Source organism: Electrophorus electricus, chromosome 18 (assembly GCF_013358815.1).
Source record: "Electrophorus electricus isolate fEleEle1 chromosome 18, fEleEle1.pri, whole genome shotgun sequence".
NCBI classification, from domain to species: Eukaryota; Metazoa; Chordata; class Actinopteri; order Gymnotiformes; family Gymnotidae; genus Electrophorus; species Electrophorus electricus.
Window position 1 is genome coordinate 13,982,719 of NC_049552.1, and position 16,315 is coordinate 13,999,033.

At 37.9% G+C, this 16,315-nt stretch overlaps 2 protein-coding genes across 3 annotated transcripts; both read left to right on the forward strand.

The window, feature by feature from the left end:
• Nucleotides 1-549: 549 nt before the first annotated feature.
• On the forward strand, nucleotides 550-2,586 carry epdr1 (ependymin related 1). The gene is made up of 3 exons (XM_027028011.2): nucleotides 550-917; nucleotides 1,417-1,625; nucleotides 1,799-2,586. The coding sequence occupies exons 1-3, from the start codon at nucleotides 676-678 to the stop codon at nucleotides 1,987-1,989; spliced, it is 642 nt and encodes a 213-aa protein (XP_026883812.2). The 5' UTR covers nucleotides 550-675; the 3' UTR covers nucleotides 1,990-2,586.
• A 100-nt stretch (nucleotides 2,587-2,686) lies between these two features.
• Nucleotides 2,687-10,388, forward strand: stard3nl (STARD3 N-terminal like). 2 transcript variants are annotated; one of them, XM_027028009.2, is made up of 9 exons: nucleotides 2,687-2,987; nucleotides 4,672-4,946; nucleotides 5,277-5,354; nucleotides 5,609-5,686; nucleotides 5,984-6,037; nucleotides 6,412-6,529; nucleotides 6,855-6,953; nucleotides 7,561-7,616; nucleotides 7,747-10,388. In XM_027028009.2, the coding sequence occupies exons 2-8, from the start codon at nucleotides 4,746-4,748 to the stop codon at nucleotides 7,611-7,613; spliced, it is 681 nt and encodes a 226-aa protein (XP_026883810.1). In that variant the 5' UTR covers nucleotides 2,687-2,987; nucleotides 4,672-4,745; the 3' UTR covers nucleotides 7,614-7,616; nucleotides 7,747-10,388. The 2 variants fall into 2 exon arrangements, with proteins under 2 accessions (XP_026883810.1, XP_026883811.1); XM_027028010.2 differs by lacking the exon at nucleotides 2,687-2,987 and adding an exon at nucleotides 3,460-3,934.
• Nucleotides 10,389-16,315: the final 5,927 nt, after the last annotated feature.

Consider the following 16,315-nt stretch of genomic DNA (forward strand, 5'->3'; position numbering starts at 1 on the left):
CTATTAAAAAAAACTAATCTAAACGAATAGTCTAAAGTAATATTTTCCATAGCATAATTATCCATAACAGTTTGCGGATGAATTTCTTTGTCTTATCTATATGTGAGGATTCTTTTTTTCTTTCAAATAAATGCAGTTAATTTTACTTAATTAATAAAATCAAATGTAATCATTGATGGCTTCTCAAGTCACTGAAATGTCAATACGCAAATGTTATTAACACCAAAGTAAGGTGTTAGAACCAAAGGTAGGATCCACTTAAGTTCTGTGGGGTAAAATTTAAAGGAGGAAATAACCAGGTTAAGCGCATATACTCAAAGAAAAGGGATTACTGGTACAGTAGTGGAGTAATTACCGCCAAGCCCCGGCTACTCTGTAATTCTCCATCGCTGATTTCTCAATTTACATACTGTAAACATAATAATTTGTCATTTATTTATCATTTATAACAAAAGACCAATAAAAGGTTATATGGCTGGTAGGCAGCCGCGTATCTTCTTGAGCCTATGGTGTTCCATGCAGTTCAACCAATCAGAGTCAACATTATTCCACCTTGCATCACATACGGTGTTGTACCAGGCCTTTTAATTTGACCTGGAACACGCACTTTTTCTGACCGCAGTGCAGAGCAGCACGCACTTTATCGGCATTCGTTTGGAGTACTAACTAAACACAATGTCCAGTTTTGTTATGTTTTCGCTCGCATACTGCGTGTCAACGATGGTAATCCAGCCCGGCCGGCCGTCGCCAGTCCTTGTCCAGACGCAGCCCTGTCCAGCCCCGTTACAATGGGAAGGACGGACCGTTGAATACGACCATAGTACAGGGAGGAATTCACGGGCGGCGGTCTCCTATGATGCCCAGAATAAACGAATACGAGTGTTGGAGGAGAAGCGGGGACACGTACCTTGCAAGAAGTAAATGGCCTAATCTTGTTACATTTTCGAGAATTACGTAGTCAGAAATTATGAAATATTTTAAAGGAGTGGACGCTTAAGAAGTGACTGAAGTATATAAGCAATTTATAATCCTGTTTCGTTTATTTGGAGAAACGCAAACATTATTGTCAGTTATTTGACCAGGCCGCTCTGTTCGAATAAAGTTATTTCTGTTCCGTAATGCGTAAAATAAGAGGGGCCGCAACGCCAGCTAAGCCGGTTGTGTGCAATAAGAAGTCAAATAACGTGTCGTATCTAAAGAGTTAGACTCTTCCGCACTTCAGTCTGCTGACAGTATTAAGCGTTACGTATTTGTATTCCTTTAAATTCCGTGAAATTGCAGAAAAATATGGGCTACACTAAAATAGAAGCTGTTGGAATAGAAGCTGGTAGAACTGTACATATGTTCTTGCATAATTCTTAGTTAAGATAACCCTATTGCTGCATAATGTAATTACTACTGTCTAAACTCCCCCAGGTACTTTGAATACATCTACCTGTTTAATAGTGGAGTGCTTTTCCAGATTGAGCAAGTTACCAAGAAGTGTGCTAAACTTAATTTGACTGACGTTTGGGATCCATACGACATCCCATTGAACTCCACATTTGAAGATCAGTATTTCATTGGTGGGCCTGGAGACATGATTGAGGTTCAAGAGTGGTCAGACAGAAAACCAGCTCGTAAAAGTAAGTGCTTGCCAATAAAAGGTATCAGCATTCCTGCATGTCATTGCTGTGTATCAAGTCCTTTTTAGCAACAGCCAATATTGACACGGAAGGTGAAGAATTGTATGCCATGTAATATCTATGAGTATGCACCATGCCGGAAATGACCACTCTGGTCTGTATCTCCTTCACAGATGAGAACTGGGTGGGGGTGTACACCCTGAAGGACTGCTACCCTGTGCAAGAGACTTACACCAAGAACAGCAGTGTGACCACCTCTACACGCTTCTTTGACCTGGAGCTTGGTATCGGTGACCCTGGGGTTTTCAACCCTCCAAGCACCTGCCTTTCAGCTACACCTGAACTTATGTTCTCTGAGTGCTGAGTCTGCTTCCTAACACAAAATAATATAGTTTTTTGGCACTCTGCAAGGGTGAAGATGGATATGGAATATACAAAGTATAACTTCAAGAGGCTAATATTTCAATGTTGTGTAGACATATCTACTTATATGGTAGCTTTGCAGCAAGAAACTTACATACATACATTTAAAGCATTTGGCAGATGCTCTTATCCAGAGTGATTTACATGTTGATTACTGTGGAAGTATATATGTGAAATGAACACATAAGCTGTTCCTGGCACCAAAAAGGAGTATACCATAATGAATGTGACAGTATGTATAGTAGCTACATCATTTCTAATGTACTAAATTTTATTTAGTAAGTAGTACATAATAAATGATGTGTATCAAATTCTTACCTAAAAGCACACTTTGGTCATAGTTCAAAGCACAAAAAATGAATGATTTTGTCATCTATGCACTTTTAGATATGTTTTCTACTGATGTCCATTAGGTTCACTGTTTTGTTATGCACTACAGTCATCCTGTATGACTACTTTTTTTTGTTGCTGTTTTGCAATGCAAAGCTATTCATGACACACTGAAACCAAAAGCAAATAAAAATAAATGTACTAAGAATGGTTGATTCTTTAATTTGCATTTGAAGAAAAATGCTGCGTCTGCATGTTTTGCATTCTGCATGTGCCGAGCCTACGGGAACAACACGTCCCACAATTCCAGTTTCCAAAACACGATGACGCCACAGCCTGTCCTCAGCGTGCTGGCAAAAGAAGTTCGGTTTTTCGTGCGATTTTAGGACCAGCTTCTCTTCCATCAAGGCGTCTTTAAACCAGTGCAAAAATAAATGATAAACGTGCAAAAGACCAGTACTTAAGACAAATATTCGGTCGGGTTGTACCGGCTTAGCTAGCTAGAAATATCGCTATTTTCGCGACCCAGGTAGCTGGTTTACCTGAGCCTTTCATACGTATAGCAGGTTTAGAGGCGGTTAGCTGGTCCTAGCTGCTCTGTGACCCAAGGTGAGTACGCCAACCTAGCTACCAATTTATCAATATACATATCAATATTTATCTGAGTAACTACGCCATGTCGCATTGTGAAATCAAGACGCACGTATTGCTCAGGAACGCGCCGAGACAGCAGCTCGTAATGGCTAACCTGAGCCTGGTTATTTATCCTAGATCTGTTTGTTATTCTAACTTGCTAACAGCTGTCTTGGTCAGCTTCTTGTTCGTGACTCTTCTAAATGAGTCTTAAATAACTCGGCTATCTTAGTTTATCTTATTGTATTTTATCTTAGCTAGCTCGCTGTGCTACCATATCACACAAACGCCAGATTAGCATGTACCTTTGGTTATGATAGACCAGGATATGTAGCGTTGGCTAACCTGTATAGCTACCAAACACCATTTGTTGTCATTAGGTAGCTAACTGTGGTGGCTATTTAAAGCCAATAGGCTATGATTGCTAGCCGCTAGCTGTTAGCCGCTAGCTAAAATGCTGATGAATGGTAAACTTTGTGTTTCCAGACCGTGGCTGGTTAGCTCTCTTAATCTTATTACAACAGACATCTTAATTTATGGATTATGACTTTACATCGTAATTATGCCTTCACGGCACCGCACACCGTCCATTCTTTTGTGTTAATGTAGTCAACCATTAGACGTTGTTTAAGAAACTACAATATTTTACAAGTCAGTAAATTAATTGGCTAGCTATATCCTTGTCTGACTGCAACTTAAAATAGCATGGCTATTTAAAACTAAATGGTTCCCGTATGGACCCGTATGGTTCCTGGCGATTTTTCTAAACAAATGATTAAAAACGTTCCTGTATTCTGTAGATTAAATGGCAAAAACTATGCGGAACCTGCTCTATTATCTGAATTTTTGCTAAGTCAGTGAAATGCTAACAAGCCAGTTTTACTTCCTTGATACTGATAAGGACCAGATAAGGATTCGCTATGGTAATTATACCGCGATAAAAGCAAAATACCTGCTATGTAACTTTTATTTAATTTTCTTCATGCATTGTAAATATCGGTAAAAGTGTCTCACGTTTTGGATCCACCCGTTGAGTATGTTGTGCTTTTCAGTGGTCACATGTATGTTTGGACATAGACCTCTGCCAGCTGGAGGCAGTTCTACTATAGTCATTGCAGATGGTGTTCCTGAAATGTATGTTAATATGGAGAAGTACTTAAGACACGTTTTCTTGTTCTGGGCTGTAACAGACATACAATAATGTGCTTTGCATGGTGTCGTTCCTAACCAGCTGAAATGATCATGCTTAAGCTTGTGGTGTAGCCTTATTTACGTCTATGACAAACCCCACTTCAAATAATGTTGTATAATATGGAATGTAGCAGTTCCTATGTTGTGCAACTGTAGTATTTGATAATGGTAAAAGCAAAGCTTGGTTTTACCAAAAAAAAAGAAGCAAAACTTGGTTTTACCAAAAAAGTCTCTGATTTAATCACAAATGCAAGATGGTTTAAAATTTGAACTTTAACACTGAAGTGTTAAAGGCTTTATAATTTTGCAAACACTGTCACGTTTGCATTGCTTAGTTGTCCCGTTACCCCCAAAATTCAACCGTAATCCTCTCAGCTTCATATTGGCACTCTAAAACTATCAGACATTATTCTGGTTTTTCCCCAGCTGTGTGAAAGTTCTCAGTCCTGTTTTGCCTCTTCTGTTTCAGTGTGATCAGACATGGTTGCTGAGCCCTGCACACACTGAGTGCTGAGAGGAAGCAGTGGGCGTGGCTGACTTGTCATGGCGAGCCAGTGCAGCAGTGTGGACTCCAGGGCCATGTTAAGGGGTTTGGGTTCCATTAACTCCACCCCCTTGTCTGCCCGTGTTGAATCCTACGAAGGACTGGAGAAGAAATGCATCTCTGACGTCAGAAGGACTTTCTGTCTGTTTGTGACCTTTGACCTTCTGTTTATCACTCTTCTGTGGATCATTGAGCTCAATGTAGGTTGGGTGTTGCATATCACAGTCTCCCCCAATCTCAAGTATCTCACTAAAGGACTGAGTCAGAGATTGCTGTATCAGAGCAAAGGCTTCTTCAGGACTGTCTCTGAGCTTATAGGCACAGAGCATTGATGCTTTGAGAGTTCCTTAATTTTTGGTGTATTTGTGTTCCTTGTTCTGTGGTGTTTGATTTAAACTTTCTCTCATAAATACCTGTACAGCAAGTCCTGCAAGGACCTTTAAAGAATGAACAAGTTCTAGATGTTTGTAACCTTTGTATTTCTGCATTGATATATGATTAAATATCTTCTATATCTTTCCTTGTCTCAGGTTAATGGAGGAATCCAAGACCAACTGAAAAAGGAGGTGTTAGAATATGACTACCACAAATCCTTTTTTGACATTTTTGTAAGTACCGTGTATTCTCTGTGGTCAAAGCCAAAGAAAGAAAATGCATGCTATATTTACTCTGATGCCCTGATGCCAGCTCTTGCTACGTTTTATAAGTATTCTTATTTTTGTGTAATAATACCATCATGATGTTTTAAATATTGAACGTTATCAGTAAGTTCCAAAATTCACCCCCAGGTCTAATGGTACACATGAATCATTGCTCAGATATATTTAGTCTTTTGGGCTGATATTCTTTTCTCACTGTTTAGGTGTTGGCCATGTTCCGTTTTGCAGTTTTGATACTGGCATATGCAGTGTGCCGACTGCGTCACTGGTGGGCCATCGCGGTACGTTCACTCCCACGAGTCCTAAGAATTGCAATAGGCAGCGTGTGCTTTTGTTGACACAAGAGGGCAGTAATGCCCTGTCTTAGGTTTGAAGTGTAAGCGTCGCTGATTTTTTGAGTTCTGTAGTCAAGGTTTCTAAGGATCTAGAATAAGTGTCACTGGATTTCAGCACTAGTCCCATAGACTCATGCATGCAACATTTAGAATATTGATGAACATTAGATGATAATGACACATAGCGAAGAATAATCATAATTTTTTACAGGTTAATAAGGACTGTCTTGTTTTTCTTTACAGATAACCACATTAATCACCAGTGCATTTTTGATTGCAAAAGTTATTATATCAAAGGTATTTTATTTCATTCCCTTATGTGAATGTAATAACTTTATTATAAGCCATTACTTGAGTCTACATTATAATACCATCCAGCTTAATATATGTATTCTGTGTACAGGTAAAATGCTTGCATTGTAATACAGCCTTAAAATGTTCAAAAAGCACTACATTTTTTACTTTTTCATGAACCTGTCCTGGCATTAGAAACACTCAGCTTGGATTATTCAACACTGGATTTTAAACAACAGAATGAGTCTGGTTGATTGTTACTGGCAATCAAGTTGTTATTGCTCACAAGTAGTTTGTGAAAGTCTTAGGACAATCATTAAATCGGAGCAGGAGCATGTTACGTGAGCCCTGTCTGGCTCTCTTTGGGCTGTGTGCAGTTGCTCTCCCAGGGGGCTTTTGGCTATCTGCTGCCCATCATCTCTTTTATCCTGGCGTGGATAGAGACATGGCTACTGGACTTTAAAGTCCTGCCTCAGGAAGCTATGGACGAGAACAGTGAGTTTCCTGTTCAAGTTAAATGACAATATCATATCGCCATCTCTGAGAATTATGGCTTCTCTTACTGATTTTAATTCATGTTTGCTCTAGTGTGGTGTTTCTAAACCCAGTCTTTGGGGTCTGCCAGCCAGTCCACGTTTTTATTTCAACCAAGCTCCCAGTAGATCTGTTTGAAGGCTCGGTTTGGCTGCCCTTGAAAGTGTGAGGGAGCAAAAAACGTGGACCAGCTGAACGTGTAGCAGTCCTAAGGACTGGTCTGAGGAACACTGCTCTAGAATGTCTAGAGTGTCGCTCTAACCGATGTCCGCATTTTGGATTACAGGGTATCTGACGGTACAGAATATCACAGAGAGAGCTGCACTGATACACCCAGGGGTCCAGTCAGATGGCCAGTTCTACTCACCGCCAGAGTCTTTGGCAGGTAAGGGCTTGATCCTGACCAATCAGAAGGCTGAGCGCAACATCAGGCATCAACGGATTACAAGGGTTTAAAGCCAAAGCTTTATTCACAGCAAGATAATATTTTGGTTAGTAAATACTTCCTGGAAAGTCCCTCAGTATTCATATAAGAGCAACACACTATTTCTTTAGTTTGCCGTTATATAGATGTTTTAATGTTCTTTGTGACTGAGTCCAAATATTATTAGCTGTTTAACCACAGAAAAGGTTTCCTGGAAATGCCACCCAGAGAGTCCAGGTGCACTATGCATTCAGAGAGATTAAAATGAAGATTAAAGGATAATGTTGGCACTGTTGCTCAGAATAAAACCTCGCCCTTGGCTGTTTTCTCAGGTTCATGTTCAGTATTAACCCACTGTCTTCATTTTATTACACTAGAATGCATATATATTAAGTCTATTAAGTAATATTGTATTCCTGTGTTTTATTTAGTCTAATATGCATGTACACTATGTAAAATAAGATCATGTCAGATTACAGCTCTCTCTAACCATACTGAGATTGTTTGTTTTTGTTTGGTTATGCATTTTATTTCTTCCTTCAAGTAAATCGGCTTCAATATTTTGCAGATTCTGATGAAGATCCTGATGATAAACATGACCTTGAGAAGCCTATAGTCTAGCAGGTATTTCAAGGGCCACACATAGTTCAAACTTCTCTTTGTTAACCCTTTAAAAAAAGAAAGAAGCAAACACAAAAAAAACAGCAGTATTTATAATATTAGTTCATCAGCAGTTCATCTCTGCTTTTTTCAGGTTCACGAGGACGACGACTGAATGATGGCGTCACAGCCTTGGTGTATGAGACTCGCATGGCTTTGGCGCTCTGGGTTTAAATGGCTGGTGCGATGGACAGCCCAGACCTGCCTTCTGTCCACCGTCAGCTGTGTTTCGGCAGTGCCACTCTCCGTCTCGACCCGGTGCAGTCTGCTAAGAATTCAGCAAATTCTCTATCGTGTTCTGCTGTGCTAACTGATACTGTGCCACACGTGCATATAGCCCAGATGTTTACAAGTTTTTCAATTTGTTGAAGAACTGATATCATAGTTGAGATTGAAGAACTGCTCGCTCATGCTTTTCTGTTTGTGCTACACTTTTACGTCATATTCGCCTTGGCAAAGGATGCAGACATAGATCTTCTCTACTGCTCCTCGTGACCGTTCTGCAGCAAAACGGCTTCCATTGGTAATATAAATTCAGCGACTTCCACTGTCCTAATTTATTTACCGAGGTTGTCAACACCTCATGTTTTACATGACGAGTCCCAAACGTGTGAATTGGCTTTAGCTTCGTGAGACAGGCTGACCACTGCAGTATAGATGAAATGCCTCCTAAAGGGGTTTATTTCTGCTATTCCTCTCCTGTTAGTTCAGTCTCCATCAGTCTGTATATATGAGTTTGAATTTGCATATGTATTGTCTATGAAAAGTTTTTTAACCAGCAAAATAAAGGGCACACTAAATTTTGCATGATCTTAGTGAGCATACTATGATTAGGAAGCATGTACAATAGCACATCCCTAAATATGTGGAGTACATTCATTCCAAAGTGACTTTTCCCGTTATTACATTTTTTTTTTTTTCAAGCCATACTAAAACTTTATCTTACAGATAAGGGCTTATAACTGGTGTGTGTCTCAACATTATGGCAGTGCACTGTTTAGCCAATGGCTCTTATGTGCATGGAAATCTATTATGGTTCGTTTTCATGATAAATGTAGTCATTTGTTTCAATTAAAGTTTGTTTGACATTGTTGCATTGAGACAAAAAAAAAAACTCAAGTGCAAATGTGTTCTGAATATGAATTTTCTGTATAAGGTAATAGTTTGTTAGAGAACAGATTCCTGGATAAACTTTCATAGTGTAAAATAGATAAAAACTAACATTTACAGATATTTTTAGTTTTGTTACGCATTGCAGGGACTTGTTTGTTTGTTTGTTTGTTTGTTTGTTATGGTTCACCCATCTGAAGTCTGCTGCCTGCAACTGCAGTACCCACAGATTAAACATCAGATCAGAGCGTTGCACACATCCTGCAGCAGCTAATAGCTGATCAACCAAGCACACTGTGGGCAAGCTGCTGCTGCTGCGTGTGTGTTTCCACCACACGTATTCACCTGCACTGCCTGCGAACTCTCCACCACATTTTCCTGCCGCAGCAGGTTCCATCCCAGTAACATCTTTAAAGAACGATGCTGGGTTTTGGTGATCATTCTAATACCAAATAAGGCAACGGTTAAGAAGGAGAGAAAGCATAGACACCAGAGAGACACTGTTGTAAACAGTACAGGATGCTACAACTTGACACACCTCTATAAAGGCCCCATAAATTACTCTTGAATAGCCTTCTGTCATTGCTGCTTTTAGTGGGTTTCTTGCATGTTATTTTGGTGATTTGGGGGTAACATGCTTGTGAATATATTTGTCGATTGGGCCATTTACTTTGGGTAGATAATATCTATGTCTATTTATGCACACACACACACACACACAAGCAGAAATATATTTATACATTCTTTTAAAACTGGAGGGATTTCTCAGAAATAGGGACTGATGGATTTGCTTATGTCCAGGAAATGACTCTAATGCACTATGTATGTCCCAAAATTCAATCCATGAAATCTGAGTATCCCAAAATCCCAAAAAATCCCAAAATTAAGATCTACTGTTAACTATTAATAAAATTAACAAAATCAAGCTAATACTGTACCATCATATGATCTTTTTGCTAGTCTTTTGGGGAATTTCTCCAGATTATAATGATTTTTGTAGATCATTTTGTACTATTTTTCATACAAATAAATATAATCCTGCATAGATTTTATTCAGTTGTGCTAAAGACATTTATGAACTCATAAATTCAAAGGCAGAGTGCAGGAAATATACTTTATTATGATAATCTCTATAGATTATCCACAAATACACACATTGTTACCATGTTAGTTGAATTGTCACCTGAAACATGGGTGATTCTCAAAAGGGCTAATGTTAGTATTAGGTTTTGGGTTGATTTTAAGATTAGGACTAGGGTTAGATTAATGTTAGATTTAATAGAATATTTTTACTTTAGATTTCAGTATTTAAGAGATGTTAGAAGTATCTACACAATACCATCAAAGTGTTACTGAATCATTTAAAAATAGGAGGACGGGTGAAATTCACAGCCAGAAATTTTTGTTGGCACACTAAAATCAGACATTTCTGCACGTTTGTCGAAACAGTGTGTATACATCCAAATTAGAAAGCATATCATTGGAAGTTTCTCAAGCAGTTAAAAGCTCTTTTGAAAATAGTCCCCCCCCCCCATTTCAGAAACAAGAAAACCAATATGCAAAGACAGGAAAAAAGAGAGATAAGGCTTAGTGGAAAATTTTGTTCAGTCTTGCTGTCATGGTGATGGACTGGATCAGTAAGTTGACTTTCTGGTGTTTGTATTATACGGTAATAGAGAGACAAAGCAGAAGTACGGCGTGTTTTTCACAAACAGCACCACATGTCTGAACAGGTAGAGGCTTGAATTTATGGGAATCATGACTGAAACTGCAAACAGCATAAAAATTCCAAGATGAGATTTCTCATAAATTGTTCTATAATGCCTATATTTACATTTATTACAATAAAGATTGAATCTTACATTGTTATTTTCACTGTGACTTTACTCTGTGTCCCTTTACTACCTCCTCTGGCTTTCTCTATCTCTGTGTTTGTGTGTTTTTTTTTCATGTTCACTGCTTATCTTACTATTTGCTTTAAAAAAAATAAATAAAAACATATACTGTGTCGAACACACTTTGACCTCCTGACCCTCATTTCTATGTTCCAGCAGTTCATTCGTCTCAGGCACCTCCAGTGCAGCTCCTCTCTGATTTTCCACTTTCCTCGTGAACCTCACCAGAACATGTCTCTGGCTTGGTGCCGGAGGAGGCGCTTTACGTTGGCTTATTGGGTTATTGGGTACGCTGATACTTTAGGTTGTTTAACAAGGTCTTTCCAGCATCTGATTCTTTAGGGGAGAAACAGTGTTTGAGTGACTATGAAATAAATCAAATTGATGACAATGTATTTTTGAATACTAGAGAGTAATGATATCAGTTGTTCATGTATAGCTATCAATTTAGTTTAGTGGGAAAGGTTGTGTACAACAGTTCACCTCTATATCAATAAACATTATGACAGTATTAAAAAAACTAAGCATAATAGTATTTATTTGTTGTGAAATATTAATCGCATCAGTAGTAACGTTATGTACATCACTTGGCAGACACTTTTAACTACGTATATATTTACCGTTATGATACTGATCATACTCACTATGAGAATCAAATCCATGACACTACAGGAATCAAACCCACTCTAGCAGCTGTACCGGAGCCCATCATGGAAAGGGCTATCAATCCTCAACACTGCTTGGATTAGTATTTATTGTACCGTCATACACTTGATTTAACTCATGGAGTGGCTGGTAATTAGCTGAGTCAGCAAAGGGAATACACATGCATAACATGCCCTAACTTACAGCTTCATGTGATCGCAAGATAAAAGTAAGCCAAATGTACTCGGAAAGTTGCTTAAGTAAGATAAAATTCATTGCTCTGCCTACACCGGAAAAATACAAAATAATAGAAACTCAATTTTCACATCAGACACTGATGAAAAACACACAAAAAATATTACATACACAATTAAGATGGCATGACATGGCCTTGCATACCACTTTTCTGAGATCCGATCTTATTTTGTTATATTTGGTATTTACTTTTATATTTATTTTCATGTTTATTAGATATTGCAGTATTAATACCTATGACTTTATGTTTATTTATAAGTGTGTGTATTAAGATTGCAGTTACAGTATGAATGTATATTGAAAGTATCTAGGTAACACCTGCCCTGTTCAAAAACCTGCCACGCATGACAGAGGCCTGTAAAGGTTTATACAACACACAGGTTTCTAGTAGTCACTCAAGTGACTTTAGAATATAATAGTGATTGCAACTGACTGTAAAATTTTAGTTTTAGAGTAGATGTACCTAATAAAATGATCATTCAGTGTATTTTGTTATTTCTTTATCCAACCTACTAACACTTGTCAACTCTAATAATTATAGAAAAAATTCTTTATGCACTTTTTTATTTACTTATCTTTATTCAAAGGGCTATGTAAATTATATAATGTTCTGAGCAAGGTTATGTAAATTCTATTATATGCATCTGGGTAAGGAGATATGCTTTCCGATTGAAGTGACATCCTTTTAAAGTTTCTGTACAGTCCTCCGAGCTCCATTCTCACTGAGCTACTCCAGACCCAGCAACACTGTAACATGTCGCTGAGTCTTTAAATGGTGGATGTTGCAAAGCAAACGGATCATTTCTGGCTTCTTAAAATCCATTTCTCAGATTTTAAGAAGTCAAAACTTAGTTCATTTTGTGACAGATCCACCCACCGTGTCCACATACAGCATTCTCTAGATGGGTTCATTTTCTTTCTTCTGGTACCAGAGAATTTCATTAAAACAGTCTGAAGGGAACGCGCACTCTGTAATGACTAAGTGTGAAGCAGGTTTAGTCATTAGGAACTTCTGGTGCGGCTCCACTGCACTGTGCACTGTTGAAGAGAAAAGAGGCTGTGCCCGTCGTACAATATGTATGTTGGTAATCAGTAGCAGAAGCAAGATGGGGGAATAAAAGACTATAAAACGAACAGAGAAGACTTTAACGTAACAGAGCCAGGAGATTAAATGGCACATGGTGGGACAAATTCTGTATACAGCAACAAAAATGGAAACAGTGATAGAAGTTGCATAGTGATTGCAAGACGGGTTCTGATACAGCACTGGTGCTGGACGGGTGGAGGATGAATATGTTAAAGGGTACAGTGTTCTCCTGCTTGGTAAAACGTTTTGAGCCCCTATTTATTTGACATGTTCTTGCAGAAAGATTAATGACAGAAAAACATTCCTCCAACTGTTGGATAATTTAGACCGGACTTGTATTATTTTTTTGAGTCTTTTTGTTTCATGTTTTGATTTTGCAGCTCATGACTTATAAACACCACTGAGAATAAGATAACTGGAATTGTAACCTCTTAGTTGACAGACTTTTAGTTGATCTTTGACTAAATGTACCCTATGTACATATAAGAAAAATTAGAATATTCAGGAACCTGTCAGCACACTTTATACATTTCACAAGACCATTTTGTCTCTCCACATTCTGTGCTCTCTCTCTCTCTCTCTGGGTGTATCTTGAGCTTTGATACTGGCCTATGAAGATCGAAGACTACAGCACTTGTTGACCACCATGGTTCACAAATAAAGTCCCCAATAAGTGCTTCCACTTATTAGCACAAGAGGGTAACAGAAAACAATTTGTATACTATTACATCGCGTATACAGAATACAGTTGTGGTTCAGTCATCTGCACTTCTGGTTTCTGATAAACAGCAAACAGCTAAGAATAAGAATTAATCTACTGGAGCACTAAATTGTGACAGACTTTTATAGTTTTATACAGTCCTCTGAGCTGTTTCCACTGTACTACTACAGTCCAGCAGGCACTGTAATATGTCTCTGAAAGCTCTGTTTTTAAATTGTAGATTACAATCGAATCATTTCCTCTCTTCTCGGATTATAAAATGATGCAACTAATGCTGAGGGCATGGTTTTCCTGTTGCAGACAAATGTTTGAGATCTACAAAGCACATGTCCAAAATATACCCAATCATTGTTCTAGAATAACTTTAACCCAATAAACACATATAAATACAATATGACTGTATTCTCTTAAACCAGCTTCTTTTGGGAACCCATTATATTCCCTTATACTATACCTACCCGTTGACTCCACCTACCAGATGGGTCTTGTTCTTACTGGTTTATAAGACATTATCCACAAACATCCTGGACTCACTGGAAGGACTTGGTACTTGTACAGATTTTAGTCCAAGCCAACAAGGTCTAATACATTCTAACGTGAAGGCGATAACATATTTCTTACAAAATTTTGCTGAAAGTCAGCATTTTGCTCTGATTTACATCTAACAGTGTTCTTTGTGATCAAGACGATCACAAAATAATAAAATAACTGTTTGAACCTCAAAGATGTGAAAACCCAGGTGCATCCTCATTTACAATTCATTCAGAGACAGTGAAAGGAACTTTACAGAAGGGTTACTCAGAATGTATTATATTCAGAATAGCCTAGAGAATAACCTTCTCGATCAGTTCACACACACACACACACACACACACACACACACACACACATATATATATATATATATATATATATATATATATATATTTAGTTATTTGAGTGTTTATATACCCAGTATCTTTTTTGTATTGTTTTTGATTTTCATTTTTCTTTGCTATTACCTAATTGAATATAGACTTGTGAATATAGACTTGTGAATATAAACTCATAAACAAAAACATAAATTCACACAGCATTTTTATGTTCTTCAGTGCAATCTGCAACCATTCATTAACAGTTAGCAAAATATCCTGAACATCTGGATCACAGTTATGACTTTGGGAAGGTCATTACTTCTAGAGCTTGTTGCATGCTTCCCTCACTGACTTCTAAGTTGATAGTTGTTTTCACTTCTTGAAGTTATATCTTAAATGTCTGTTAAACATTTATCAAACCACAGCAAATATATACTGAAGTACCCTTGTGTTTAACAATGAAATAGTAGTGCTTCATCAATATGACATTAATTACTTACTCTCAATTGCAATATGCACATAATGTGTACACACATTACCAAAAAGGTTTCAGCAACACAAACACACACACACACACACACACACACACACACACACACACACACACACACACACACACACACACACACACACACACTCACTCTCTCTCTCTCTCTCTCTCTCTCTCTCTCTCTCACATGCGTGCGTACATAAACCACAATCTCATACAAATAGTTCTTCTTGCAATAAAAAAAAAATGCATGGAAAAAACGCACAGAATGGAATTTAATTCATAATACAAATCAATTTTTTATTTGTAACAGATAAATAGTACGAAGAGGACAAAATAGCAAACGCCTAAATATATATTGATATGAATTAGTTAACAGGTTGCAGAACTGCCAGCTGCCTCTAAAACAGATGAAGTCCTCCTTGAAATGTTGTCACGAGTCCCGAACTGTCCTGTGAAGTTCTTTGAAAGTCTAAATCTGACTCCCACTCTTGGCATTAATTGTAATGCTGTTCATACATGTCGGTACATTTTGATTGCGATTAAATTACAACAAAGATAGAATCACATTTTTCGGTTATTTTCTCTACCCCTGCATATCATTATGCATTTGGATACAATCACAGTATATCAGAAGAAGATCACTTATGCAGAAAGAATTCAGCTGCAGATCAGTGGATTCATTTGACACACTGGCAAATACACCTATACTCAGTATTCAAACACAATTCATATTTTACTTTTAAAAAATTAATAAGAGTCATTTGAATGTGAAAGTTCATGGATAGAAGGTCATGCAGGTTTTTTGCTTTTATGGTTCATGCTCATGGAGCCTGCTGTCGGTAACAACGATAACCACAAATAAGAGCTCAGAGCGCTGCACCCATATGTAAAAGCCTAGCATTACACACATCCTGCAGCAGCTGATAGCTGATCAGGCCAGCACACTGTGGGCAAGCTGCAGTGTTTTTCCACTACACATATTTGCGTGCACTGCCTGCAAGCCCCCCACCACCTGCCCCAGCAGTTTCCATCCCAATCTCATCTCTTAAGTAGAAAATGGGATTTTGAATTCACACTTAAACCAAATGTGCATTAATTAAGAAGCACAGGGAATTGCTTCTTGAGGGAAGCCAGTGGACCAGATCAGTTAGAAAGTTAGAAAGAAAACACCATTTGACTGAAGGAACCTTGGCCCTCGCTCAGAGAGAGAGAGAGAGAGAACTCCCACTCAGAATCTAGTAATCAATATATTTATCTGTTCTTTCATTTACATAATCCTTTAGCTTTCCGTTCTGTAGCTTTAGCTTTCCTTGTAGCTTTCCATTCTGTATTATGTAATTAATTCACTTGCATTCTGTTTACATTCATTTGTATTTCCTTAAACTCACTTAAAGCTCAACTTTCTAACACTAAAGTTACATGGCTAAATGCTACTTATAGAGTAATAAAAGGACACAGATTTGCTGGATGTCATAATTTTTGTATTCACATAAAACAGTTTTACATAGTCACCTGTCCTCCATACAGCTGCTGCTGTAGGATCACAACCAAAGATGCATCTTATAGAAACTATGCGGTCTATAAAGATTTATAAATCACAGGA

Bases quoted from the DNA above. Each gene is read 5' to 3' on its own strand.
- epdr1 (XM_027028011.2), top strand. From the start codon at position 676: ATGTCCAGTTTTGTTATGTTTTCGCTCGCATACTGCGTGTCAACGATG. The intron at 918-1,416 runs GTAAATGGCCTA...AAACTCCCCCAG, and splicing joins GGACACGTACCTTGCAAGAA to GTACTTTGAATACATCTACC. The intron at 1,626-1,798 runs GTAAGTGCTTGC...TCTCCTTCACAG, and splicing joins CAGAAAACCAGCTCGTAAAA to ATGAGAACTGGGTGGGGGTG.
- stard3nl (XM_027028009.2), top strand. From the start codon at position 4,746: ATGGCGAGCCAGTGCAGCAGTGTGGACTCCAGGGCCATGTTAAGGGGT. The intron at 4,947-5,276 runs GTAGGTTGGGTG...TCCTTGTCTCAG, and splicing joins TGTGGATCATTGAGCTCAAT to GTTAATGGAGGAATCCAAGA. The intron at 6,954-7,560 runs GTAAGGGCTTGA...AATATTTTGCAG, and splicing joins ACCGCCAGAGTCTTTGGCAG to ATTCTGATGAAGATCCTGAT.